This window comes from Struthio camelus, chromosome 26 (genome assembly GCF_040807025.1).
Source record: "Struthio camelus isolate bStrCam1 chromosome 26, bStrCam1.hap1, whole genome shotgun sequence".
Classification (NCBI taxonomy): Eukaryota; Metazoa; Chordata; class Aves; order Struthioniformes; family Struthionidae; genus Struthio; species Struthio camelus.
Window position 1 is genome coordinate 3,007,917 of NC_090967.1, and position 27,182 is coordinate 3,035,098.

General features: G+C 47.5%; 1 protein-coding gene across 3 annotated transcripts in view; it reads right to left on the reverse strand.

Annotated features, from left to right (window-relative positions):
• Positions 1 to 1,356: 1,356 nt before the first annotated feature.
• REXO1 (RNA exonuclease 1 homolog) overlaps positions 1,357 to 27,182 on the reverse strand; it is a 45,096-nt gene continuing 19,270 nt past the window's right edge. For 2 of the 3 annotated variants that reach the window (XM_068919746.1, XM_009685111.2), the window contains exons 3-16: positions 25,777 to 25,878; positions 23,112 to 23,313; positions 22,209 to 22,372; positions 20,874 to 21,011; positions 19,819 to 19,942; positions 18,585 to 18,698; positions 17,257 to 17,394; positions 14,566 to 14,679; positions 13,770 to 13,843; positions 10,302 to 10,412; positions 9,631 to 9,746; positions 9,292 to 9,430; positions 5,455 to 5,575; positions 1,357 to 4,693 (exon numbers count right to left, since the gene is read on the reverse strand). In XM_068919746.1, coding sequence (XP_068775847.1) covers positions 4,605 to 4,693; positions 5,455 to 5,575; positions 9,292 to 9,430; positions 9,631 to 9,746; positions 10,302 to 10,412; positions 13,770 to 13,843; positions 14,566 to 14,679; positions 17,257 to 17,394; positions 18,585 to 18,698; positions 19,819 to 19,942; positions 20,874 to 21,011; positions 22,209 to 22,372; positions 23,112 to 23,313; positions 25,777 to 25,878 — 1,746 coding nt within the window. In that variant the 3' untranslated portion in view covers positions 1,357 to 4,604. The remainder of the gene's footprint in view (positions 4,694 to 5,454; positions 5,576 to 9,291; positions 9,431 to 9,630; positions 9,747 to 10,301; positions 10,413 to 13,769; positions 13,844 to 14,565; positions 14,680 to 17,256; positions 17,395 to 18,584; positions 18,699 to 19,818; positions 19,943 to 20,873; positions 21,012 to 22,208; positions 22,373 to 23,111; positions 23,314 to 25,776; positions 25,879 to 27,182) is intronic. The other variant, XM_068919747.1, reaches the window with a different exon arrangement.

Below are 27,182 nucleotides of genomic sequence, written 5' to 3' on the forward strand. Positions count from 1 at the left end.
TTACCCAGCCCCAGGTTTGCAAAGCCCTCCGCAAATCGGAGAGCAAACGCGCGGGCAGCGAACGGAGCGGGCTCCGCAACCGCATCGCGGAGGGCCGAGCAAAGAGCTCTGCGCCCCACGCCGCCCTGGGCCTCCCCTCCCCAGCGTCCCTTCCCGCAGCCGAAAACAGGCTCTGACAGCCCCGTCACGGAGCCAGCGGGTCGCTGTAGCCCTGACAACCTGGCGGACACGGGGATCCCAGCGTCACGAATGCGCCGGTAAAGAGCTTACACCGGGATCGATCTGTTGCGGCGCGGGCCAGGGCCCCCCAGTGAGGCGGCACAAAGCCGGCGTGCTGGGCAGCTCCGTCGCCTCCACGCTCGGGGGGCCCCCGTGCCATGGGGGCTGCCGAGCCAGCCGGGCGAGAGGCCACTGGGCTTGTCGCAGCTTCGCTGCCCGGCGGGATGGAAATCAAGCCCCCTTTTTTTTTCCAGCGAGCCCCTCGCAAAACCACCTGATGCTTCGTTTCACCTCCCCGAGCCTCAGCTTGTCCCCTGGACAAGCCTGCTGGATCAAATGCCTGCTTTCACCCTGGGGTGTCAGTCCTTTTCAGGTACCCCCATGGCAGCAGGTGACCTGCAAAACAGGGGACAGTAACAGGAGGAAAGACCAACCGACCTGCGCGGCAAGGGATCGCACCAGGAGAGCTTAATGCCAGACCTTGGCTCGCCCAACAGCTTCGAGGTCCGTAAACGTAGTTGAAAACACAGGTCAGCCGCGACTTTTATAGCATCCTAAGTAACCGCTGCCATTGCCAAGCCATAACCAGCACGTTAAATAAAACACATTGCCAGTGAGGTCATCTAATAGCCTATTATTTTTTATTTGAACTTTTTACCTTCACCTCTTCCTCGGTGCTGAGTCAGCACCTTCACCCGACACTTTAATTCCTGCCCCATTTGCGAGATTGATACGGGCTCTCCCGGGGAGTGTGGTCAAAGGTGGGAGCCAGGACTCCTGGGATCTCTCCCCAGTGCCAGGACAGAGCGGCTCACACTCAGCATGGCAGCAAGAGGAGCAGGGACCCGCCACGGTGCAGCCCCGCAGCTCAGGGTGCGCTGCACGAGGATGCCACGCACCCCCCTCGGCCGGTGGTGCCAGGCCCCAGCAGGTCCAGCCATCGCAGGCATCACTTTGTCTCGTCATCCCAAGGAGACTTCACCTCTTCGGTGAGAAAGTCTCATTCTCCATGCAGGGCTCATGGGGCAGGCAAAACCCCTTCCGAAGGCCCCGTTAGAGCGCAGGCAGCTCAATCCAGGGCCGACATCCTCCCCAACCCCGCTGCCGGCAGAGCAGACCCAGACTCGGGAGCATGTGTCTAGTCAACACCCTTTTATTAAAAACAATTACAAAAAGTTACAGGTTACAATATTTATACACAACCCAAAAAACCTCTTGCCGACCTGAAACCTCTGTTTTTACAGTGTTCCGGCGCCCGGGACAGGGATCAGGGACCACGTTGCCGAGGATGCCCCAGCCCCAGTTACATGGGAGCAGCGCCTACACCTGCCACACTACGGGGGAGGCCAACAGCAGCATGCGGGTCGTGCACCTCTGCCACATACCCGATGACGTGCCGTGGGATCAGACCAGCAAGGAAACGGTACCTCAGACGCACCGAGCGGGGAGCAAGCAGTCTCCTTTCCCACTAACGTCCCATGAAAGAAAGAGGCAATCCTGCTGCCCTCACACCCCGCTGCAGCCTCGTTTTAGAGCTGAACTGCGTGGGAGCAGCAGAGAAAGGAAGGGGAAATGACCAAGATCCCCTCTTGCCTAGCCAACCTCAGGCTTTAAATCCAGAGGAAAGTGCCCTGTGCCCATGCTCTACCTTTCCCCGAGCCCAGCCCCCTCAGCCCAGCCAGTGGGGGAAAGCCAGGAAACCACCTCCCCAGCAGGATGCCAACACACCAGATGGACATGGGCTGCATCTGCATAGAAACACAGGTGCTGGTTTTTGGGGGAGCTGGGACTTTGCAACAAACATCGGGGATCCTTGAGGCAAGAGCTGGCTTCAAAATCTAACACAGCTACAGCTACATTTCACTGCAGAGACAGGAGAGCCATACACTCGAGTCTCCTTCCTAGGGCTGCTGTCTCTAGCAGCATCACTACCTGCAGAGGGGATGGGGACCCAGCGCGTGGTGGGCTGCTACACTCCATTGCTGCACCCAGGGGAGAAGATAAATGGGGGCTGCTGAGGGGAAGAGGCAGAAGCAGGAACAAACCTTCCTGGTTAAGAAGCACTTTCCACCTCTCCCCCATGGCCTGAGCAGAAGCATGAGAACAGCATGATTCCCTGCAACAGCAGGTGATGGGAGAGAGGGACAAGACAAGGTGTCCAGCGCTCCTTCACGTGGAAGCCCCAAAGCAGGGAAGGAGGAGGTTGCAATGCTTGGCAAAGGCAGGCTGCAGGGAGAGCTTGATGCAACATGGCCTACAGACCGCTGGGGAAACAGCATGGCCCTAACTTTGGGAAAAAGAACAGGCTGGCACCCAGTCATTGCCCACCAGAGAAAGCACAGAAGGCTCTGCAGGAACAAGAGCTTTTGCAGACCGCCCCCCCCACCCTTCCTGGTGCCTTGAGGAGGGAGCCTGGCAGAGCCACCTGAGGCTGCGTGAGCACAGACCTGCCAGCATAGCAGACCTGGGGCCAGGCACTGAGATGCCCAGGCCAACTGGCTGGAGAAAGATGCCCAGCCCATTACACATAGCACGCACGTCAGCACTCCTCCCCACCAGCAGGGGCACAGAGGAGGGACAGCTCCAAGAGACGTGCTGGGGGTCACGCAGCATGTCCCGCAGCCGAACTCACCACTGCCGCCAGCGGCCACAGGGGTATGAAGGCCCCGTTGAGAGCCTGGCCTGGTTCTGATAGGAAACAAAACCCAGCAGTTCCCCAGGCTCCACTCCCATGAGAGCAACTCAGGCTGTCCATGCTAGGGATGTGGGGCCTGCTACACGCCTGCTACTGCTTCCTGCTAGGGAAGCAATTCCAGTCCATGCCTGGAAGGGTAAGGGGGTGAGGCAATTTCTGCTCTAACAACCAGCTGTAACTGAACTGTGCTGAGATGCTACCTGGACCTCAGCTAAAAGAGAATGTCTAAATTAGGGACCACTTCTCTCAGCTCTCTTGTTCTCCCCAAAGCAATGGGGCCTTGCCAGAGACCCTGCAGGCAGAGAGGGACCATCAGTCTCTCAGGCAGTAGACTGCCTTTGCAGTCTACCTGTGTCACTGCCTGAGTCGCTGCAAGTGAGACAGAGACAAACCATCAACAGTTGCTTTTGTCCAGGAGGCCAGACAGAGACAACAACTGGCTCTTCTGCTTTTCTTCTTTAAACAACCAACATGTAAACTAGTTTAAAGGAACATTTCCACCTATTGCTTTTGATCTTCTCTGCATCAAGTCCCTGCTATCAGGGATGAACTGGTGGGGAGACCTGCATGCTTGCAAGTACTGTTGGGGCACCCTTCGGTGCCACCTTAGCAGCACCCAGGTCACTCCCAATCCTTGATCCCTACATATGAGCTTGCTGGAGACACATCAGAAGCTTGGCAGGAAGGGGAGGGACAGCTTGTCCTAACCTGCAAAGAGGAATTGCCTTCCTCAGCGCTTACGATGTCTGGTTTTACCACTCTCCACCCCAACACGGCTCCTGCCATGGAAGGCTGCAAATCTTCTCTTGGCTCTGGGAGCTTGATTTGTCACAGCCCCGCTGCTCCCTGCGTCACTACCTACATGCACTGGCCAGGAGCTCCCTGAGGTCTGGGTATGGTCTGACACTTGTGGCTTCTCCCTTTTCCAGCTACTGCAGAACTGGGATGCCAGCACTCGCCAGAGAGATCATCTGGGTCATAGCAACTGGTATCTCTCCTGAGCCCAGCTCATTCTTAGGCCTGCTGCTCCCTCCGCACCCTCTCAAGACAGCCTCTCTCTCCCAGCACTGCCTTTTCCTCCGCAATGGGTCCATACTAGGACCTCTTTCCAGATGGCTTGATCCTTGACTCTCACCACCCCTTGCTTGCCGTTCATACACCAGCTATGTAACCCATTCACTTCACAGCTTCCTGCTCGCCCTGCTTTCTTGTTTCCCCCCTTCTTCAAACACTATGGGAAGCTACCTGCTTTGGAGTACAAAGGCAGTTTAAGTTACATTTGGGGGGGGGGGGGGGGGGAAGAGTTCTGCCTTTAACTGAACCAGAAAGATCCTTCCGTATGTATCCAACCTACCTCTAAAAGCTCCTCCTAGGAACCAAGAAGTTTCTCTCCGGTTGCACTATTCAAAACTGCCTTGCCATGCCTACAAGGCAACTGCTGTACCACAGAGTATCCCTCGGATGCAGTCAAAAGGAGCTGAGAGCCACTACCTGGACACAGGGACCTGCAAGCAGTGAGCTGGTGCCATTCAGCTGCGCCAGCAGCAGTCCTTAAGTCCCATAGATACCTGTGAGTGCATGGGGAGTCTGGGGTAGCATGCTGCCGCGTACAGGTGGACAGTGTTACTCTGAGCATTTATTGCACTGCTTCAAAGAGGTGGAGGAGGAACAGGAGAGAAGGAAGCGCAAGTCATCGTTTCACTTTAGCATCTTCTTTGATCTTCCAGACCATCAGCTCCATGCAAGCTCTGGCATCCTCACTAGAGTCGTGCCCTTCCACTGGAGACAGAAAGACAAGCACCACAGTTAACACCTCAGCCCAGCGAGCCCCTCCGCCACCGAGGAGCCACCTGTTCAAAAGCACAGATGGAGGTTTCCCAAAGACAAAGTCCTGCCTCACACTACTGGCCCAGCTGCTCACTTGCCCTTTGCCTCTGCAAATACAGGCACAACTGCGGGACACACGGTGAACCAGTGGGGGATTTAAAGTAGAAGAGTTTTCACTAAGCACATTTTTGCTGGACTTCATTCTGAGTCTGCTCCCTTGTTTAAATAAGGAATGAAATGCTGCTACTCTACAGGCCCTGAGGCTAGGGAGTAGCTGGTCAGAGAGGGCCTCAATTTCCTCAGCAGTACGTTTACAACGCACTCAAGGAAGGTGGAAAGAAATATGCCATGCTTCAAACAGAAATGTCAATCTCCATTGGCCAGAGAGAAGGGAGGGCATGACATTGCCTTGGCAGAGCTATCCCTGGCCTTCTCACACCACTTCCGTGCCCCTGGTCTCCACCTAGCACAGAGAGGAAAGCTGCTGAGCCTCAGCACAGGCTTCAAACTAAAATGGTCTGTGGCAGAGACTTCATATGCTGTCCCGTTCACAGCTACTGGCAGACATACCAAAATAAATAAATAAATAAATAAATAAAGTGCAGGAGAGAGAGATGGGGCTTGGGGGGAGAGCAGAGAGGGAGGCAGGTCCAAGGAACCTGCAAACAGGTGGGATGGGACGCGAGACTCTCTCAGCTTCTCCCTGGTCTCACCGTTGTCCTGGATGATGCGCTTGAGGTAGTCTGCCATCAGCGTCCGGAGAGCCCGTTTGTAAGGCAAACCCAGCCGGTGAGGAAAGACGATCGCAGTATCCACCACTGTGCCATGGATAAGCTGTAGGGCAGGAACAGGAAAGAAATATGCTTATTTTCCCTCTCCCACAGGGTCAGACACTCCTTGAGATTAACTGTGCTAAAGCAATCTTCTGGTCAGCCTCACAGGCTCTGTGTAACGCTATTGCCAAGCTCCAACCCAACCAGTCTTGCAAGAAGCTCTAGCTGAATCCAAGATGACTCCCCCTCTTAAAGGATATGTGCACACCTACTTCCTAACACTCTGCCAGCCAGCACAGCTGCCCTCAAAGCCTTGGCTACCCTAAACAAAGTAGCAGAAATCCAGGGCTTACTCAGTTCTTATAACTCAAACAACAGGACAGATTAATGCTTAGTACCCTTGCCTGGAGAAGATGGCATACTTCTGAGGGTACCTATCACAACGGAAAACAAAGCCAAGGACCCAGTGACCACGCAAAAATTGTTATAGCCTTTCAACTGCTTCTCGGGATGCGGACTTAAGCAGGAAGCATGTAAGAATCAAAACTGTACTTAACCCATTGTACCTCACACTGCTGTGGGAGTAGGTTCTTGCTTCTTCTAAAGGAAAAGGGTTAACCTTCGAGGTGCAAACCAACCCAAAAAATTCCAGCCAGAGTCAGTCAGCAATTAGAGTCAACAGGAAGTTTTTAACCAGCCCTGGCTTAGCAAGCACAGGATGAAATGGGTCAAGCAACGGGTCTCATACTTCTGGGCTTAAGGAACTATAAAGTGGATGGGAGGGAAGCCCTAGCCAGTCCTATGTTCGGGTCCAAGTGGCTGAGCACAGAGCGGAAGCAAGACGTTTGCAGTCCTCTAGGTATGAAGTGTCATCATGCTGGAGGTGCTGAGGATGCTGAACAAGTCAACATGCTACCTGCCCTGTACTAAGGGGTCCTGTGGGGCCACACGCAGCCAGAGCTCTCCCAAAAGCCACATTTGACAGAGTACATAAACATAGGGTAACGTGGATTCTTTTTTTCTTAATCCTAGTTTCTTACTCTTGAGCTAAAATGAGATTAATCCTCTGTTGGCCAAGAACATGTGTTCAGTGGGAGCTGAAGGAACCTGGAAGAAGGCAAACCCACACTTGAGAGTTTAGGACTACAATGCAGTATTTGTACCCCTGAATGAAGGATCGCTCTGCGGGTCTCAACACAAAGAGACTCAGACAGGACCCTGATAATCCAGTCTCCTCATCTGCCTCGACTCTTCCTAGGCACCAGCTAATGTTGCATGACTATTCCTAACTTCAGTGTTAATAGTTTCATAGCCCAGATCTGTAAGTGTCTTAGAACAGCTGCAGTTTAACAGAAACAACCTGCTACACTCTTTCAAGTGTAAAACTGCCAACATTATGGATAATCTCACCTAGATTGCAGTCAACTTTGGCACCCGCCCAGGCACAATGATAATTACTTATGTAGATCAGGAAGACTGAGGAAATAGGATAATATAGCCTTAAATAAAAACTGAAACGCTGTCACCATTTGGAGCTTGCCATGGCCATTAGCGAGATGTCGTCTTTACTGCCACAGCCTTCAAACATTACGACTTGACATGCCACTGCCTGTCACACTCTGCTATATTGCTCTCGGGTTCATTCCCTTGGCAGTGTCTGCGATGCTAAGAAAAAACATGCCTCTCAGAGGCCAACGTAGTCATCTGGTGCCGATAAAACTGAAATAATTTTTTTTATGACGATGATGATGATGAACTCTCCAAGATTCTGGGATAAAGGGTGCCATGGAGAGGTAAAGCGCTTTGCGGACATTAAAACCTCCTGCTTCCAAACCACCGCCGTGAGTTAGCGGCCACAGCTTCTTTATCAAAGAAGCTGCCTGATAAAGAATGGCTGGAGGAAGTTCTGCACTGTGAGCACAGACCAAAGACTCAACTGCCTGCTGCACACTTAAGTGACCCTGTACAAACCCTCTGGGATTTTGTGTTCAGAGTGCTAGCGAAGAGCACTGCGCTCCCTCACGGGGGAGCAGAGATGGCAGAGAGATGTTCAGACTAGACTGACAAGGGCCAGGCAGGGAAAAAAAGACAGATCACAAAAAGGCCAAGGTTGGAAGGGACCTCTGGAGATCATCTAGTCCAACCTCCCTGCTCAAGCAGGGTCCTCTAGAGCATATTTCCCAGGATCGCGTCCAGGCGGGTTTTGAATATCTCCAGCGAAGGAGACTCCACAGCCTCTCTGGGCAACCTGTGCCCGTGCTCCGTCACCCTCACACTCAAGAAGTTTTTCCTCATGTTCAGATGGAACTGCCTGTGTTTCAGTTTCTGCCCGTTGCCTCTCGTCCCGTCGCTGAGCACCACGGAGAAGAGTCTGGCCCCATCCTCTTGACACCCTCCCTTCAGATTTTTGTGTACATTGATGAGATCCCCTCTCAGTCTTCTCTTCTCCAGGCTCAACAGGCCCAGCTCTCGCAGCCTCTCTTCACAGCAGAGATGCGCCAGTGCCCTCCTCATCTTTGTAGCCCTCCGCTGGACTCTCTCCAGTAGGGCCATGCCTCTCTTGTACTGGGGAGCCCAGAATTGCACGCAGTACTCCAGATGTGGCCTCTCCAGGGCTGAGGAGAGGGGCAGGATCACCTCCCTCCACCTGCTGGCAACACAGGTTGCAGACCGTTGGCCCTTCTGGCCACAAGGGCACATTGTTGCCTCACGCTTCACTTCTTGTCCACCAGCACTCCCAGGTCCTTCTCTCCAGAGCTGCTTTCCAGCAGGTCAGCCCCAGGTCTGTCCTGGTGCATGGGGTTATTCCTCCCTAGATGCAGGACCCTGCGCTTGCCTTGGTTGAACTTCAGGAGGTTCCTCTCCGCCCAACTCTCCAGCCTGTCCAGGTCCCTCGGAATGGCAGCACAGCCTCCTGGTGCGTTAGCCACCCCTCCCAGCTCAGTATCATCAGCAAACTTGCTGAGGGTGCGCTCTGTCCCTTCATCCAGGTCACTGACGAAAAAGTTGAACAAGACTGGACCCAGTACCAACCCCTAGGGGACACAGCTAGCTACAGGCCTCCAACTAGACTCTGCACTGCTGATCATAACCCTCTGAGCTCCGCCATTCAGTCAGTTCTCAGTCCACCAAAGGTCAAAAGATGAAAGGTCAAAATGGCTTGATCAAAGTAATGCCACAAATCACAGCAAACTAGGCAGAAAACCTCACTCGGAGAGGACAGGCGTTTTAAAATTGGAACAGAAACCACAGAGAATTATCTCCACTGGCAGAGACAAAGAGCTTCATCCTGCTTCTACAATGGTTTCTCTGGACATCCAGACGGCAGAGGGGACCCCTGAGCCTACCTCGTTCAGTCCCTGACCTCCTGGCTGAGTACACCTTCACAGCAGTAAAAGGAGGCTGATGCCAACAGCGACACCAATAGCTCTTGACTATACAGACAGGGGTCAGCAGCAAGTGATTTGAGATCAGTCCTTACAACCAGTCCCTCTCTATTCATCCTTCACAGACACCCAAGAGAGGTCTGTCTCACTGGACACCAGCAGTCACTAAAAGCTGAGGCGAGACCACAGATACCACGCACATCGCCCACTCCTCCTACTCTTCCAGCTATACCTCACAGGCAGTTTCCCACTGGCTCAGAGACAAGACAGACCTACTGTGCCCTTCTAGCTCTTGAAGATAAAACACTTCCTAAATTAACAGGCGGCACATAACAGACGTCAGAGGGAGAAAGAACTAGAGGAAGATGTAAATGCAAGACATGCAAGTTACCTTTAGTGCAAATAAGTCGCTTTCCAAGCTGTGCCCTATCAATATGGTATCTGCGCTGAACATGTTCAATAGGACGGCTTGGACATCCCGCAGGGTGATGCTAGTATTCTCCAGGTCCTCCTCTGTCACCCCTGAGAATCTGCAGTGCAAGAGCAGCGAGGAGGGTTTCCTTCACTAAAGGAACACCTCAAGGGCTCTGATGTTATCAGAGGTGACCCAAAAAGTTTCAGCTGTCAGGGAGTGCTAGTCACTGGGGTCTCAGCAGGTGTTCCCCAGCAGTTCCCCCTAATTTCCTGATTCTGAGCAAAAGACCTCTGACCCAAGGAAGGCTGTCGTTACCTGGTGTTATAGTCCACCACCTTGGTGTCCGGTTTGACGAAAGTGTCATATACCACTTTCAGGTCAGAGTTGATCACAGTTACTCTTGTCAGCTCCAGTCCTTGCTTAGTGTAACACTGCAAACAAGACACCAGACATGAAGAGAAGTGCGTGTGAACCACAGCACGGTCCTTCGCATGGTATCTACAGGACTGTTCACCACAACGCTCCCAAAATGCAGCAGGGCCAGCCAACATACACTGTTTAACATCGGCCTTGGAGTTAGCTATCATTTTTCAAGGGTATGTGTGATTCCCAAATGAGGCACATAATGGCAAAACTAATTAATAAGGTTTAATTACAGTTAACAGAATCTCTGCATTTTAGAGTCCACAACATCATAAAGACACACACACACAGAGTTCAGGACTGATCAGCCCCACTCCGAGCACTGGTTGTCCATACAAGCAGACTGGATCACACCATTCCCATGGGTGATGGGTAAGGGGTAAAGTCCCCTTCAGGACACAGCAGTTTTTTTCCCCTATGCAAACTTCTTACCTTTTGGAAGGAAGATGATAGGGAGACAGAGTTTCCCTTCAGACGTTTGCATTGCACCCTCAGCCTTCCTCCAAGCCTTATTTTGCCTGTGCATTGCCTCTACCATTAGGACTTGTAGTTCCAGGACTCACCATTTCACAGTCTAATGCGTAGATTCCAGGATAACCATCAGTTGTAGGCAACTTCTCAAAAGTCTTCACAAAGCCATCAAGGCTCTCCTTCCGCCCATCGTGAACATGTTGCTTTAAGGGAAAAAGGCACATTGGTTGGCAGCAGGAACAAGAATCCATGAACTCCCATTTCAGCAAAACCTTCAACTCAAAGGAAATGATTTTTCAGTCATTTCTAGAGTTTAATGAGGAATAAGGTTCACCTAGTAATGAGTCTGAGAAGTTCACCACGATAGCAAAAATAGCCACAAGTGACCCCAATTCTAAAGACAGGTCACAGCTAGTGGCATCGCATTGACAGCTGACATAGGAGCAACACATCTTACGTCTAAGGACTAGGAGATGGGGATCTCAAATAACTTTCAGCTTTCAATTCAGAGTAGAGTTACTCTGGGAAGGTTCGCAGTGAGGTCTTACATGGATTTACTCCAGCTTCTGGGTCATGGTTTAGACTGTGGACAAGACACCTCGGTGCAGGATGCTACTCTCCAACTTCCCTGTTTGAGCATAGTTAATATTGTTCATATCATAACCCAGAGTTAGCAAGAGAAAGTCTAGTGCAATGAAGTGTGCGAATCAATGTGTGCAGACACTGCAAATAAAAGCTGCTGTATTCCAAAACCAGACTCTTCACAGACAAACAAGAGCTACTGCCTTCTAGCACTTGAGGCAATAAATGGAGACTATTTCTAACCGCTCATTATCCCCTGCGAAAGCTCTAGGCTCAACAAGATTCAGTACCAGAAAGCTTCCTGAGCTAGCAAGAAAACTCAGGGAGTGGTTTCACGAGTGGCTTAAACCAATGGAAGACTAAGCCACTGTTGCAACAGGCACTCCTACTCTCCTCTCCTCCACAGCCACAGATCCCACCGTGCGTCTGCATTGGTACTACCTAGTCAGCCTGAAAACCTTCTTTGCAGGGAGAGTTTTAAACTGGAACATTGCACTGATCTGATTACCCTCACCTCTGTACCAGTGAGCAAGTAGGAACACACAACAGAGAGCAAGGCAAAGGTTGCAACTGCCCCTTTGTCCAGTAACACAGTTTCACGTGAAATGAAAACTGCTGCACCACACCCTGAAGCTTCACTGTCTCTTCCTTATTCCTCAGTGGGTTGTCTTTTTTTTTTTTTTTTAAATACCTTTTTAAAGTTTTGCTATCCCCAAATATTAACACAGTTGCCCACAAACACACCAGTCTCTGTGCACAGCCCCCTTCATCACGCTTCTCACAAATCTCACCCTGCAAGGAATCACATTGTACTTGGCATCATCTCAGGACAGGAAGGCTGGAGAGATGAGGATCAGAAGTAGTTCTAAGCTAAAACCTGAAGGTGGAAGGATAACCAAAGCAGGGATTTGCATATTTCCCTGTATAGATTATTATTGCAGGTACAGCCAGAGTACAGAGAACTGCATCACTTGAAGTTAACTAGGCAGGTGGGCAAACAGGGAGTCTGATCTCTCCCTGTATCCAAAGCCAGCATTGTTCAAAGGCTGCATGATTCACCGTTTCCCAGGAGCAAGAGGCTGCACTAGACAATTTTGCATCCCTGTCCCTGAATCTGGTTGTTTTGCTAAACAAACGGATAGAGCAGATGACCAAGCCAACAGATAGTAGATGTTTCTCTCCCACTTCAACTTGACCCCTTCACTCCCTCTGCGATGCAACATAACAGGGTGGCAGAGGAAAAAAAAAAATCCAGGCATTGTGCTACAACAGCTGATGCCCAGCAACCCTCCAATTCTTCCCGAGAGGAGGGCAGAAAAGTTGCTTCTGTTTTTGAGAGCGAAAGAACCAGAGCAGTCATCACAAAGAACAGCAGCTCCACACTCCTACCTCTTGGGGAGATGTAGGTATATGCACAGCTCTGCTCTGCCATCTCCTGCCACACTTGCTAACTGCAGTGTAACCCAAACAGGCACATCTCAAAAATATTTGGAAGAAAAAGATAAGGAAAAACCTCAGAAATGCTCTTCTAACCAGTCACAGATCTAGTCACTTAAGAGTGTCATGATCATACATATTTGCTGTTTTCAATGCCCTCCTTCAAAGCTGAAAAATACTGTGCTCCCCATTAGCCCAAACATATCTCATTTCAAATTCTCATCCTGAGCAGGCTGGGTATTCCGATCTTAATTGTACCATCACAGGATGCTGAGAAACTCACTCATTCGGATGAGAAAACCAAGAAAACCAGGAAAGAGTGATCTGTAGCAGCACAACAGCAACTAGGAGGCAGATGTGAAAGGATGCCTGAGCACTGGCAGCATGCTTCATCAGGTAAGAGGCTGTTAGAGAGATTGTACGTTTCTTAAAAGGCCGTGGGGTTTTAGGGTCTACAACAGCCACGCAAAAAGATACAGAGAAGTCACGTTTTTATAGCCCCATCAATTTCTTCCGACTTCCCTGCTGGATGTCTTTTGGAACACTGATTAAAAAGAGATTCTAATTCCAAATGAAAAAGTAATAGGAAAAGTAGCAGCCTGTCTGAGCCTCATCCGTACTTCAGACTAGGCAGATCAGGCTTTTAGGGCACACATGCTGACAGTCCTTCCTACTTTGACAAGCCTTGCTGGCCCTGCACTGGCCTAGGTCTTCCAAAGAGTGGGACAAGAAGATAACAGACTCGCTCTGCAGCCCATTTCGTTGGACATAACCCTTTTAGATTCCCTCTCACTTGGCTCTGCAGCACGTTCCTCTCCCCTGTGCATGTTTTCCTGAACATAAAAATGCCACTGAAACAAGTGACTAGGCCCAGGGTCTCTCAGTTGCCCAAAGGAAAAAAAAAAAAAAAAAAAAAGCACCTGCACAAAGGTACCACAGCAGTCTGTTCGATCAAAGGGCCAAAACTGAGGTCCTAAGCAGGTTTTTCACGCTACTTTTAATCCTGGGATCCTCTTCCCTGCCCAAGAGAAGCAGTGTTTATGGATTACAACAGGCTTCTTGGGATGATTTCTCTCCTTAATACAAAGAGCATGCAACAAACAGAACTAAGAAAGGATTCACCCTGCAGCAGAAAGTTACTTTAGTACGGGTATCTGGGAAAGAAAAAGATGGGAAAAATATATTGGGACACCGGAATCAAGGCCTCAAGTCTGCTCTTTGAAAGGAAATTCTCTACTTCTCACTTCTTCAATGTTTTCCCAAGCAGCCTGCATCTGAGCTTTTGCTGGGCAGCTTAATACACAGACATTTGCTTAGAATAAATGAAACCACCTCACTCCAAACAACTGAGGCTCCTCCTTCTTGCCACACACTGAATTTTTCTGCCTTTGTATAGCTGAATACGTTTAAGATGTACTTGTTTTTCCCTTAAGGGGAGCCACCGTTCTTTTAAAGACTTAAACAATAATCATACAGCCATCACCAATGCAACCAGAGGACAAATGTCATTGAGAATAAAAAGGTGTTGCTCAATTACTTACTTTAGCAACCTGGCAGCCTGGTGAACCCACTGCTCCTGAGCAGCAGCTGTAATGAGTTTCCCATCCACCTGGCACTGAAAGAGCAAGAGACAAGAGTCAAAGAGAGGAGCCCTATCAACAAGAGACCTAAACTTTAGCTCACAAGTGCACACTTATCCTGGATGAGCACAGCAACAATAATGTGTCGGGCAAAGGAGACAAGTAATTATGGATTCACGTGCAGCCATCTAAAGAGTTTAAAGCTCTCCAACTCAGCCAAACAAAAACTCCAGAAGCTACATACCAGCCGCGGTGCAGATGAGCAGAGCAGTTTGACTGATGTACCCATCACAGCAGATTCACTGACTATAGATGCTTTGTTGGAAGACTCCAGCAAAGTTCAAACTAGGTCTTGCTGCAAATGAATTCAATCAACTCCCTCAGGCAGCAACAAACGCAGGCAGCCTAGCGTTCACAAACAAGGCTCCTAATAAGACTACTCTTCCAATGGCCAAAAGAATGTTTTGGGAGCTTGTTTTTACCATTACTTGTTTTCAAACTGAAAGATCAACAACCTCTGCTCCAGCCCCATATTCACATTTTGGGCACCACACCGCCATCCCGCAGCATCTTTTCCCTATGTCATAAGGAACTGGGCCACCCAGGGACAAAACTGGGAACTGCCACAATGCATGAGTTTGACAAGCCCCATGAGCCACAGAAGGTTCCAGCGTAACTCAAAGGAAACGTAGCCTTGGTGTTCAGAGCCGAAAACAGGTAGCACGTGACCGAGCAAGCATCTTTCGAAGAAACCTACCTCTTTGCTTGCGTAGCCTTCCCCAGTGATGGACACACTCCTCTTTACGAATGCAGTTTCCAGAGGCTGACACCATGTACTCCGTGCCACAGCGACAACAAATCCTGCAGGAGGCTTTCAGAGAAAAGAAGGAAAGTCAGGTCACTGGAAATCCTGTGCCTGTTAAACTTGGCCAAAACACAATGAGTAAATCAATCTTGCTCAAGCCCCAAACACTGGTGAAATTCACAAATAAAACTTTTGCTTTTAAAAAGGATTCCAAATGTTGTTTCAAACTCCCACAGAGACCCAGCAATCCCTCTGAAAATGCAGTCTTCTGCAGCTCACTTCGCACCCTGAACCACTTTTTGGAGGTAAACCTAAGGCTCCCTAGTGCTTCTTTGCTGTGCAACATCAGCTTCAACACAGTTCACGTCCACATTTTCTGCATTATTTCTCTATCCACAGCAAGTTATGTTGTACTTCCACACAGTTACTAAAAAAAACAAATACACACACACACACACACACACACACACACACACACACAATAAGTAAGTAATTCTTTGGACACCAAAAGCTAATGAGGCCTGGTTTCCAGGGGATTCATGCCTTGGAAGTGACAAGTAGTGTTTGAGCCCTTACTGGGCACAGCTTTTCTGTAAGGATTCTCTAGCCTCTAAAAATGGGAATGCTTGCAGACAAGCCCTCTGCAAAGGCAGCTATGGACTTCTCCCTCTTCCCTTTGGAACCTCTGCTCTTACCAGTGAGGCAGAAGGTAGACAACTGGATTAAGAGGACAGAAGTCACGCATATCTTGGGATATGCCTCACAACTCCAGGAGGACTGTCCAGCTCTGACATGGAAGAGCAGGATATCAGGGCACCATTGACTCCCACTGCTCATCTGCTACCACATTCTCACCTCCCCTCGACTCAGTGTTTTGTCTGAGTGTTTTGATGCTCTCTGCCACCTGAAAATTTTGCTGCACTGCCCCAAATATTAGTCACGCCTTTTAGCACCAAAGTCCTGAAAATGGAACCAGAAACTCTGTCTTGTCTGTGCAGCTTCCTACTGTTCACGGGGGAACACCACTCCTTTTGGCTAAACTTCACACCACGGAACTTTGCCAGGTACTTGAGCACGAAGATGTGATTTATTCTCCTTGGTCGGGGCCAGCACTTGGAACCACAAGCTCTAGTCTTTGAATATTGACCAAGAAGTAAGCCTTGTACAGCCTCTGAAAGGATGCATGCCCAAAAGCAAGAACTGAGAGGCTGCTGTCTGTGCTTTCAGTATTGCCCACTATTCAGAGAAGGGAGACGCAAAAATCCACAGTAAAAGAGCTGACTGTCATGCTTTTGATCTCAAAGCAACCCCCTCAGTTCCAGTGTGAAAAACTATCCTGCTAGCATACTGCCAAGTCAGTCACAGCTCTGTCTAACAGCAGTGTAGCCCGTTTTCATCTGCTGACCACTGTCACACAGCATGTTGCAACAACCTTAACAACAGACTAGCAATAGCTTCAGTTAAACAAGCCCAACACCAAAGCTCCTGTAACATCTTCAGGAAACTACAGAAACAGGACCAGGAACGTGACCTCAGAATTGTATAAAGGAGGTGGCTGGTTAACTGGAGAAAAGGGCTCTAACAAATACAGTACTTGACAGTGTTAATGCAAGAAAGCTTTCGTACAGGTTGCTTCAGCAACCACAGGACAAATGTAGACACAAGGTGTTAACATGGATGAGCACTTAACACACTTTAGCAAGGTCTCTCCAAAGAGATGCTCAGAGGAGCCTGGCAAGGCACCTCAAAATATATCCTTTGCTCCTTTAAGTATGTGTTTTATCCCGGCTGCATCACAGCCTGCTCTCATCAGCATTTAGAAAGTGTAACTGCTGCTAGAGGACTTCAGGAAAAAAAAAAGAGACAGGTAAAGACCTGACCCAGACCAGGGAAAACCTTTGGGTTTATTTCATCCAATCACAAAAAGAGCTTTTGGAAACTATTTGGCCCAGTGCCATCAAGTGAACAAGCAGAAAACTGCACAATCCAAAAACAGCACTGCACAACATGCTGGCAAGCCAGCCTGCCCCAATGTCCTTCTATATCACACCGTAAGAGCAGTTCATATGCACAGAGGCCTTAAAAAAAAAAAAAAAAGGAAAAAAAAAAAAAAGCTTCTGCCAGAAGAGAAGAGCCTTATTAGAAGCTGAACAGAAACCTCTCAATTTTCCTTACACCAGCAGCACGTAGCCTCCAGGTTAGCGTAATGAACTCAGGAGTTTGACTGAGGAAGAAGTCCTAAAATTTGCACTGAGCAACTCTCACACACAAGCCCTCAAAGAGAGTGATCAAAGACAGTTTGTCTAGGGAGGCAAACTTACCAAGTCATGTTCTTTGGCAGCCCTACATACCACAAACTATAAACTGAGTCTCAAAAATACATTCTCATGACATGTAAGCTGAAGGAACTTGTCCTCCAGGAAGGCAGAAGACTTCTGCAGCCAAACTCCTCTCCTCTGTGTCAGGCTGGCCTGCAGAGACACTGGTCGCAACCCAGGGAGACCCATCACAACAGGAGCAAATGACTCCCTGCTGAGACCAGTAGCATCTTTATGGGAAAAGACTGGCTACAAGCGGGACAGGTGTGTCCAGCTGTAATGCACCTAGCAAACTTTGCAGAATGAAGTAGCTAGCAGAGCTTACAGTCAATAGTTTTCTTCTCCTCCGCAGTGAAGAGGACAGCGCGGCCTGGCTTCTCTGGGTGAGGCATTGGGTAACCATTTTCCTTTAGCTGCTCCTCGGTCATGAGATATTCCTTCAGTCGCCGGTACAAGGCAGCTCCTGCAGACACCAAAGATAATGCTGAAGCCAGATCACAGAAATAAGTAGCACTTCTCCTACTATTTTCTGCTTTATCAAGTTTTCTGGAGGAACTCCCACTACTCTGAACTTGCTTTCATTGCCTTTGTTCAGTATTTGCAGGGAGATAGGTGCTGGGGCAACCTTTTTCACATCCGGTCATTGGAGCACAAGTTGATTTTTAAAGCCTTCAACAACCGTAATTAAGTTGGCACGTTTGGAAAACCCAGCTGAAGTAGAATTCCTCCAGTGGCTCCACCTTTTCGTTACAAATGTGAGACATTTCTCGTTTTAATTTTTTTTAATGCTTTAACTGATAAACTATAACACAGCCCAAAGAATATACTCTTCAGGGGCTACCCACAGCTAGCTAAAAATCTCATTATCAGGTGCTTTTTCCTGCTGTTGATTTCAGGCTGTTCGTTTTATTCCGCAGCATAATTCTAACTTCTTATACCCTGCTCAATATCTCTGCTCTAGCCCTTACGTTAAACCCTTCCAATATCGCCATGTACCCTTTGATGTTGCTTAGCTGAGCTATACAGGCTCTTTCAAGCTTTCTTCATGTCAATTCCTCCTGCTCTATAGCAGCCCTGTCTCTTCTGATCTCCCCAACAATTTGCCTACATCTCTTGGCAACCAAAACGCTCGTAACTGATTCGACCCAACATAGATAACGCTTGTGGCACAATCCTTTGGCTACGATATGACCTTACTACGACATTCGTAAATGTGAAAACGAGCCCTGCAGAACAGATGGAGATATTAGTAAGTTTGCCTTTAATCTCACAGGCACAATGTAAAGTACACCCCTAGGGCAGGAAAGCCAAAATAAAATCCATGCAGAAAAAACGTCCAGAAGTCAGTAGTGTCCAAAACACAAGAAGCGGTTCTGCTCGGCTGTTGATGCTACATCAAAGCAACACAGACTACATCAATGAACTCACAGCCTAAAGCAGGGAAATAAAGAAGGCACTAATCAGAGTAGCATCTCACTTTCTCTACCAAGAGAGTCTGCAGCATCACACTGCAGTTACATAAGAACTCATAACACTGGCCCAAAGACAAATCGTATCACTTCATGCATTGGCAAGATCCTGCTCTCCCCAGTCATGGTGTTATACCTGCAGCTATAACGTACAGGTTATGGCATCACAGGGGCAGCGCTTTACCTGTTAAGTCCTCTGCTCTCAAGCTCCCCGATCGGTTTAGAGTAAAGCTTGTCTTCGCGGCAAGCTTCCCTCCTAGCACAGCTTCATGGGACACCACTTTCTTGTTACTTGTCTCTGCAGCAGGAAGAGAGGAGACATAAAACAGGACAGAGATCAGGTGCAATCTTGGAAAAGTAAGAGACATCCATCCTAAAGCTTGGGGCACTGAAAACAGACAAAAGGAGGGTTAAATTTAGACTCCTGAATTCTTGGTCTGCCCCCAAAACTGCTGCATGTCAGGTGGTGGTGGCCCGTTCCTACTACATTTCACTCCAGTATTATGGGGACTTTGCTGTTTGCACTGTCAGCCCACAGTAACTTTTCTACAAGCAGATAAGGACATGTGCACAGTTCCCCAGAACACTCCTGTAGCTCTGCCTGCTTACTCCACGCACCAAGTCCCCCTCCTGGATAAAGCAAGAGACAGCCGAGCACAGAGCAACTCAACTCAGTCATGGGCAAAGTTAAATAGCTGGCTGTGGGGCTGTGTGGTGGAGTTACCCTTGCACAGTGGGCAGCTTTGCTGTTAAGTCCCTGCAGACCAGACTCCCACGCTGAATCTTTCAGCTTCCTTTAGAAAGGCTTCAGAGCTCTGGAATATGCTCAACACATCAGATAATAGCAGATAGGTGCTTTTTACTAATCATTAACTGGCAGCCTTCTCCTAAAGGCCAGCCTCCCAAGTTCAGCCGCTCTGACTAATGGCCGTGAAGGTAATGAAGACAGAGAGGAGAAAAGGGAAGAGACCAGGAAAAAAAAATTCACAAGAACAGCACAAATTGATTGTTTAATGTACCCTCTCGAGAGCCAATAATGAAATGTCTTAACCCTCTTCGTTTCTCTCTTGAAGCTTAATGTGTGTAACAGATTTCTGCGGTGATGGACGAGTCTATCACTTTGAAGGCATCATGTGAAAGTTACTCCATTAGCTGGGCTTTTCATTTTAAAGAACTTGTGCTAAAAAAAAAATCCATGTGGCATTATCTCCATTTAGGTTCAGACAGCCAACAAAGCATTGCAGGACTTGCCTCTTGAAGGCCCATTAAAGCTTGCCAGACTATAAAAAGCTAACTGGAGTTGTTTGCCTTTCAGCATAATGCTTCTGAGAAATGGGTCTGTCTTTTCAACAAGTTTCTCTCCGAGCCTTCTAATCCAAGCGGGGCTCTGATTATTAAACCACAAATGTGGTACGTACTGTTCGTACTGGACGGGGAATTGGGCACTAAGCTTCTGAGCTTCTTTAAGGTGTTCACCGCCACATTCAGGTAGATATTCCGACTGGTGCTACGTTCGTAAGCCACCTTCTCTTCTGACAGAGCCTGCAAAAAACGCAATTCATTACTATATACTTGTTGCACTATTGTTTCTGGAAGAAAGAATCCAAGCATGACAGCAATACAATTGTCCTGTCAAGGGATCAAGTAATAAACTGCAGTATGGCACAAAGATATACTGGGTTTTAGGCCTGTTTAGGCAAGCCAGAGAAAGGAGAGAAAAAAGTATTAAACTAAGGTTTGGAAGAAGCATTTTCACGTGAAACTTTCCCTAACAGATTAACAAAGCAGCTCCTGAAACTCCGGGGAAAAGCTGTTCCCTTACTTCAGTGGTAGTGCAAGGCAAAGGTCTGAACTGGACAAGAAAAGGAAGTTTTCCAGACAGAAATGAGGGCAAACAGCTGCTCCTTGGGTGCAACAGGAACATTTCCCAGGGAGCGGTGAAGGGGAATTCCCACAAAAGAAATCCTCATGGCACATGCTGCCCCATATTTACCCAACTAACACCAATGGCCAGGAGTTTTCAGCAGAATGCATTGTTTTCAATTCTCCTTTTGGAAATCCTACCATAATATTCCCTACTGCTAGAAGGCTCCTTAAAAGCCCAGAAGCTCCTAAGCAACAAGTTTTACCAATTACATCCGTTTATCTTTATTGAATGCTTAAATTCCAGGAAGAGTTTGCCACTGTACAAGTCTCAGACTGAAACCAGAGCAAAAGGGTTTTTTTTCCAGGCTGACCATAGTGCACATCCCACTAAGTCTCCTCATGAAGAGAAAGATGGGAATTCCTACTTTGAAGCTCCACTGGAATTACGTTTTATGTTGTCCGGAATGGAATTATTTAATGCCTGGCTCCTCTACAGAATTATATGCAAATAGCAGAGTTTTGTCGTTGTGCCACAGATTCAGACTGTCTCAAGGATATTATTCTTTACTCCAGATTTTATTCATGAGAAGTAAGCATCGGCACAAACCTTGTCAAATGCTTCCTGGGAGGAGGAGCAGAATTTCAGGCACTCATCAATGAAGAGATTGAGATACCTTTGACGGATGTTTGTTGGGACTTTGGCACCAAATTCTGTGGGAATAACCGGCCTCTGTAAACTGGCGCTCTAGCGAAGAGAGAGGGAGAAAGATTATTTGGGCTTTGAGAAGTACGTTGCTTTGAGACTGTCACATGTCCTGATAAGTTATGAATAGTGGTATGATTTCCTTTCTGAAAATCTGCTCAAAGCTAAACATAATGTGCATCACCTTCAATCCCAAAAACACCACCTGAAACTTCTGTGCCCCCTTCAGTATTTTCACTACTTCAGAAAATAGTTATGTTTTATTATACAACTCAGAGCAGTCAATTAGCTCCAGTGGCATTAGTCATACACTATATTTACATATGCAAACATCCCAGACCTCGCAAATGATTACATTTACATTAAGAGGGTCAAGATTAGCATGGTGCCAAGCACCACACTGTTGATCGGAGACATGAACACGTGACACCAGCTACCTGCATGACAGACACTGGTTTCTTTTCCGTACCCTAACTGTAAAAAAGTGAGAACGGCAGGCCCACTTCTGCCAGGCTCACAGCCTGCTAAATCAGCACACTTTCAGTGGGATTCCTGCAACTTCACTGCATCGCTTTCCTTTATGCCAGTCATGATGCTCCTGAAAGGATTTTCACCTTTAAATTGATAAACACATTCTTCTAAGCAATTATTGATGTACAAGAACCGCATGTTGGGCTGAGTTATGATCTACCACTGCAGTTTTCCATTTAGCATCAATTTATCTCCCAAATCACACAATTTGCCCCACCACTCATGGGGAAAGGAGAGATCTCTTTGCTGAGGAACTAGTAATAGAAGAAGCCAAAGGGCGGGCAGGTATTCAAAAGAGAAGATTTTTTTTCCCAAATATTAACTACAGCATGAAGTTAAAGTGATCACACTTTAACTATATAGTTAACGGGGAGGACATTAATCCAACCATTCCATTCCAACGGGAGAGAGAAAAACAGCTACAAACCTAGCCAGATAGCACAACAGAACACTCAAACTAAAAAAGGCAGATCAATATTCAACAAGATAAGAGCTGCATTTAAATATTTCTATCTTTTTAATCTCCTACCCCTCAAGTGCTTAATTTTTTTATGCAGTGCTATCTAGCAAAACTACAGGAAGAGAGAAACCCACTTAATCGACCTAATCAAACATCACTGTTCAGAGAGTGCCAAGTTTGCAGCAGCATGGTTAAACATACCACCAGAAAAAAAGAGGCTGCCAAGACAGATTTCAATTTTCTTTTACCTGTAAGGAGGGAACATGTGCTACCCTCTTCGGCATGGTGGTGCTGGTGGTCTTTGAAGCCATCCCAGCTAAGGTGCAAGCCTTCAGAGAAAGGGCGGGTGCTTCAGAGTCATTGGAAGGTGCGACATTCCTGCCAGGAACGATCTTCTTACCACCCACAGGGCCTGCAAGGAACAGAAAACATATTTAAGTAGAAATCCTATCACATGGCTCACTCCAGGTTGTCAGACTGATCTTAATATGAAAGACCCGTGCTGCAAGCTGTGATTTTGGAATGGGAGCCTGTCACTCCCCAAAGGGATATGAACTCAGTGATTTTACCATCTTGCAGGAAAGGATGAAGGAACCCCCTGCCAGGAAACGTGGGGGATTTTTTTGTTTGTTTGTTTTGTTTTTTGATTTGGGATAACTGAGTTAGCCCAGCTTAAAGAGCTAACGCTGCTAGCTACAACCCATTAGCTGCCCATCACGTCAGCTCTGAGCCCTTCCAACTACAAAGGGACACTGATGAGCATAAATTAGCGCTTCCCCCCTGTTCATGACACCTCCTCAAAGGCATGAATGGAAGACCAAACGAGGAGCAAACACTCCCCAAACAGAAGAAACAGGAAAGGAATAGAGCGAGGTAAGCGAGGCTGGGTGAGACAGACCCACCTAAATTGCCAAGAGGGAACAGGGCTGTACTTCTAGTCTGTTCCTTTTCAGAAAGTGATGGGATTTCTCAGGCCGGGGAAAGACCTGCCACTGGTCCCATTAGGCAAGGATTCAAATCACGGCCAATGCTACACATCTCCCATTAGTTTCGCATCTGGAACTTGGAGAAATTCAAACAGAAGGCAGTGTCTTTTTAACAGGGGGGAGGACAGGACAGGACAGCGGTTACATACCACACTGGTGGCTTACTTTGTTTGGCTGCTGCGGCAAGGGCTACATTTGGCACATGAGCAATCCTCTTCTTTTCTCCTGGCAAAGAAAGAGAGGCCTTTTGAACGGCCACAGCCAGCTGTGCCGCCTGCTGCTGAGCCAGCTGGATCCTCTGGTAACACACCTCCTGAGCAGTGGGGGGACGGTACGGCCGGACTACGGGCTTGCTCGGGACCTCTGCCTGCACAGACACAAAGGATTCTAGAGCCACCGCGTCCACTCGCTCAAGCCCTCACCCTTCGGCTTTCATTCACCCGGAAAAGGTCTCTTTTCCTCAACCACTCTGTTAGCAGATACAGGTTTTTGAGAGAGCAGATCCCAACTGTCTTCCAGAATAAAATGCTTGGAGTTGCCCACCAAAACCAGTGACGTTAATTGCTCGGCCTCTGGCAAGGCCTCCCCAGCACGCTGGGATCTTCTTAAATCGAAGGCTGTATTTGAACTGCTATGTTTAAAATACTGCTGTGTTTAACGGCCAAGGCGCCTGTTCTCCATCAATGTGTCCAGTCACCTCTGGGACTCTGTCAAAACTCTCAGCTTCTACAGCATCTTGCACTAGACAATGAATCTGGCTCTCTGCTCCTGAATTTCATTGCGTGCTTCTCCAGTTTATGCAGCAATGAAAAAAATGAACAACCATTCTCCATTCACCTATGCTACATGATGCAGAATTTAACAGATTGCCTCCATTCCCTCTCTCCTTCAATGTCTTCCTCCTGCTTAAGAGCCTGTGCCATCTATCCTCCTATTAAAGCAGTTCCCCACCTCTCACCAGCCTTGTTTCCCTGCTCTCTAGCTTATATACCTATTTAAAAGCCTCAAATACACGTATTCATGGGATTAGAGCACAAGCCATTATATAAACTGAGCTCTGCATTTTAAACAGGCTCTGCCCCTGCCTACTTCTGGAAGCATTTCATTGCTTCAGCCATTACTGACACAACAAGTTACACACGCATTTTCTTTGATGTTCAAATTTAGGTTGCAGGAAAGGTGCCAGAAACGAAGTCAGCAAACAGAGAAGTTTTCTAATAGCAGAAGTACAAGAGAAGCAGTAGTAGTACAAACTTCCCTGCACCGCTTAATGTCCTTTGAAATCTCAGAAAGAGGCCTTCCCTCCCAGAACACCTTTGGAGCACAACACACTCACACAGCCCATCTGTAACACGGCGTTTCTAAGACAGCAAATTGTGGGCAAGCCGGCACCTCCTGCATTCCTGGTCTCTGATGCTGACACCACCTTCTGGAAACCAAACTGAGTGCAGTCAACCATTAAACAATAATTACAGACTTCCAAGCAGGAAAGGACGTTCATTTGCTGCCTCACCTTCCATTCCTTCAGCCCACTATTCCTCCTTGAAAATTAAACTAAAACTCAGCTCCCTTCCCTTCCAGTTGTTCAAGTCTTGCACTACAAAGAATGAGAAAATACCCTTGTCTTGGAGGTAACGTGGCAAACCACGAGCCTTAACTTTGCATGTAAAAGCAGTAGTTCAGGTCTTACGGCACCTCCTGAACAGAGTTGGCAACAGCAGCAGAGCCCAGCTGGGATTCTCCAGGGAACAAACGCTCTGGCGTGCGCAAGCACCAGCTGTTGCTCAGCACACCAGACCGCTTTCTGTTTGTCCGTACAATGACTGCACTGGGGCTCACATCTTTGGAAAGCATTTTGGGATCAGCTGTCACATTAAGAAAACGTATGTAAAGATTTGTACGCGTCTAAAAGGCACCTATTTACAATAAATATTTGAGTTAATGAATTTCCAACCCATTTGCTTCAGGCTCTTATCTCTTCGCTTTGCAAGAAAGGGTCCTTATCGAAACACACAAACTGGCTGAAGATATGTAGTTAAATAAAAAGCAAGTATTGACCTCAGGGCTTCAAATTATTAAAAGCAAAGAAACCTTTTCTAGGCAGAGAGGAAAGGAAGAACAATTAATTTGGGCTACCCAGCTCAAATCAGTGCTTAAGTCTCCACTGTTATCCTGCTGGAACATAAAACTGACTAATCTGTGCTCAGCACCTGGCGCGAAATACATTAAACCCTTAGTGAAAACATGAATTAAAATCTCAGGGAGAAATAGGAGGGAAAAAAAATCAGAATGCTTTTACGGCCTTTTTTATTATTCTCTGTATGTAAAGTACTTTCACAACAGTATCAAACAGGATACTGTATTGGTTGAATCAGAACAGATATAAACATAGGAGAGGTTTTAAAAATCTGAACAATTGCTACATCAGTCTTTTAGTTCCACAAGACAAAAAAAGAACACCATCAGACACAGGCTGACCTTGTATACAGGTAGCTTTTATCTAAGTGATATAATGAAGCTATACTGCAGAAAAATGAGCACCCCAAGCTGTTTCAGTGAGTTACAAGGTACAACATCCATTTACTCCTCTGCAGCTTCCCCTTGCTTTTAGGCAAGTTCATTAGAGTTTTGTTGCCAACTGTAACAGATGCTTAACTAAGTTTTTCAGAAACCAGAAAGAGGAAAGAAATCTGACATAAAAGGATTCCAGCACAAACAGTTCATACTTTACTGCCTAAACCTGGGGTCACATTGTTCTCCAGTGTTACAACAGGACAGAAAATCCTAACTTCAGATAAACTATACTTTTGCTCCCGAGAGCCGCACTTACATTTCCTTGTTTGACAAGATGAGAGATCCTTCTTTTTTGGCCAGGAAATAGAGTAGTTAAAGTATCTTCTGTCTTTTCTTCACTTCCTTCCTCTTTGGACAGCTGGAAAACAAACAAACAAGCTTCCAAAATTGAATAGCCTTGAGGATCCCTCTCCACAAAGAGATCTGAAGAGTGTCCCTCTAGGAGAACAGCAAGTCCTTGCAGGTAAGGACAAACTTTAATCAGCTGCTAAACTACTGGAAAAAAAAAAAAACTAGTTTTGAACCCCAAAACCACCAGCAAAGCCACTGAATAGCAGCATTATTGTTCCCACCCAAGCAGCCTTTCCATGAGCTATACACTAAGCAGTTTTGGCATGATTCATTATGGGCTATTCCCCTAACTACCATGAAAGACTTTAATGACCTTCCCTTGCCAACCACTTACACATACCTTACCTTTTGTGGGACTCAAAAAAAAAAAATTTTTTTTTTTTCTGTAGGAACGTGGGTGTTGATTCACTCTTGCCCCACATAATGTGCTTTCAGAGGAGGTCCTGAAAACATGCCTGACACTAAACCACCATTCCCCTACTCCACGTTTAGGAAAACATTTCTCGGCAGTTTTACCCACAACCATATCTGCAGAAAGGCTGCAGTAACAACGACCCAGGTGATACGTTTGTATGGCCAGGAACCCAGGAGAAAACAACAGCATCCCTCCAGCTACAGCTAGTTCTGAGCTATCGCCTCACACTTGTTGCTAGAGGGAGGGGAAAAAAAGAAAGAGCTCTGAAATATTCTTTGAATTTGACTTGGCTGTTCAATTATACAAAATACACTTCCTATGTTCATTTCTCAAAATTCCACCTGCTCTCCGGTCTACCTGCTCTCAATCTTGTTTTCAGTTTTCCAACATAGCCACTGGCAAAGCTCTGAACGGAGGCAAGACTGACAACCTCTAAGAAACTCAGAGATAGAGCTGAAGGCCAGATTTTGGGAGGAGCTCAGATTCCACTTAAAAGAGAGCTTGTTTACAAATGCATTCACCACAAAGACATTCTGGATGAGCACCTGTGAATCACTTAGCTCTCTAGGAACTTGATAAGTCTGTTAATTCAAGTATACCGCTAATAAACTCTCAAAACTCCGTCCTTCCAAGTGGAGAAGTACTGTACTGCTTGTATATACTTTTCCTCCAGGTTAGCGCATTACTGAGATCAGACCACATGGACTGCATCTGTAAAATTATTCCATAAACAAACCAAAAAAAAAAAGCTCAGTGACCAATTCTTCCCTCCAGAAAAGCAAAGGGCACGCAGGTAACTACTCACTGGCACCCATCACTCACATGACCTCTCCCCTGAAATGTTTGTTCTGCCTTTTCCAAAATGGGGAAATTCCATTTTAGTGCAAAAATATAAG